This window comes from Limulus polyphemus, unplaced genomic scaffold (assembly GCF_000517525.1).
Source record: "Limulus polyphemus unplaced genomic scaffold, Limulus_polyphemus-2.1.2 Scaffold14692, whole genome shotgun sequence".
Taxonomy (NCBI): Eukaryota; Metazoa; Arthropoda; class Merostomata; order Xiphosura; family Limulidae; genus Limulus; species Limulus polyphemus.
The window spans coordinates 4,696-6,302 of record NW_013680302.1 but is presented as its reverse complement, the minus strand read 5'-3'; the positions used below and the strand labels follow the sequence as shown (position 1 = coordinate 6,302).

The following is a 1,607-nucleotide window of genomic DNA, read 5'->3' as shown; positions in this document are numbered from 1 at the left end:
GTTGATTTGTGTTTCTGGTTGTATTCGTGCGTTTATGTATGTACGTTGATTTGTGTTTCTGGTTGTATTCGTGCGTTTATGTATGTACATTGATTTGTGTTTCTGGTTGTATTCGTGCGTTTATGTATGTACGTTGAAGAAACAAATATTAAATAATTTAGTGGAGTCTATCATTGATTTGTGTTTCTGGTTGTATTCGTGCGTTTATGTATGTACGTTGAAGAAACAAATATTAAATAATTTAGCGGAGTCTATCGTTGATTTGTGTTTCTGGTTGTATTCGTGCGTTTATGTATGTACGTTGAAGAAACAAATATTATATAATTTAGCGGAGTCTATCATTGATTTGTGTTTCTGGTTGTATTCGTGCGTTTATGTATGTACGTTGAAGAAACAAATATTATATGATTTAGCGGAATCTATCATTGATTTGTGTTTCTGGTTGTATTCGTGCGTTTATGTATGTACGTTGAAGAAACAAATATTAAATAATTTAGCGGAATCTATCATAGGAGTTTTAAATTTTGCCTATTTCCACTTCTTTTACACTTTACCAGTTTTAGTTCAAAATGGCTGCAAGGCAGAACCACACAAATTCCTCCTAGCAAGATTAGGCTTACCTCCATCAGCATACGTCTCAGAGCCGTATCCATCCTGGAGTCCATTGGCCCACGTGCCTTCGTACTTGGCTCCAGAGGTGAGTGACTGTCGAACCCCATATCGGCCCTTCAGCCCTTGGGTCCACTCTCCGCGATACACCCAACGATCTCGTGTTTCTACCCCTAGTCCGTGACGCTTGCCGTTCTGCCACTGGCCCTCGAAAGTACTGCCGCTGGGCCACGTGTACACTCCGGACACTTCAAATCCAAAGTGCCACGACCCACTGTACTCGCCCTGGCCCTTAGGACCCGTGCACACTCCGTGTCCGTGAGCCTTACCGTCATCCCACCCCCCGCAGTAAGTGCCTCCATCGTCAAAGTCGAAACGACCGCCTGTGGTTCGAGGCTGCACGTGAGACGCTGTCATGGGAAGAGAATGGATGCACCATTCAGCACGAGCATAAGATGGAGAAAAGATGGCGTGAATGCATATGTACTGTTGGTTGAACTAACACTTAGACGATGCAGCTATCTGTTTGTTTGTTTGTACCGTCAGCACATATTTATCTCCTGTATAGAAATAATGCAAAGTTGTCAACGCCAGGTGTATCACGAGCCAAACAAACAGTCGTTTCTATTTTGCTCTCGAGTCCCTAGCACAGATGAAAGGTTGCGTTTTCTACTCAGTCGATCTACAAACACAATATTTCTTAAATCTAAAACTCCACTGTAATGGATATATATAAGGCTGATATAAATAAACAGTACGTATACAATGTTCAATCATGCAGCAGTGCCTGTATACTGGCTGCACCCTCAGTTCTATTGACGTTGCACGTATTACTGATACGATATACGCATGCGCAGGTCTGCAGATGATTGCTCCACCTATAAGTAAGAGAGTGCTAATAGAATGTATGATTGATCCCATACACAGGCAATGTCTGGGCCTAACTAGTGACGTTCTACCCTAGTATTCAAGGGAACTGGAAGAAAAACGTGGCTGAA

At 42.4% G+C, this 1,607-nt stretch overlaps 1 protein-coding gene across 1 annotated transcript; it reads right to left on the bottom strand.

Annotated features, from left to right (window-relative positions):
- Positions 1-620: 620 nt before the first annotated feature.
- Positions 621-1,026, bottom strand: LOC106477383 (junctophilin-2-like; the record flags this gene model as incomplete). Its single annotated transcript, XM_013937959.1, has 1 exon — positions 621-1,026. A coding segment is annotated over exon 1 (406 nt), but the record flags the coding sequence as incomplete, so codon positions are not given.
- Positions 1,027-1,607: the final 581 nt, after the last annotated feature.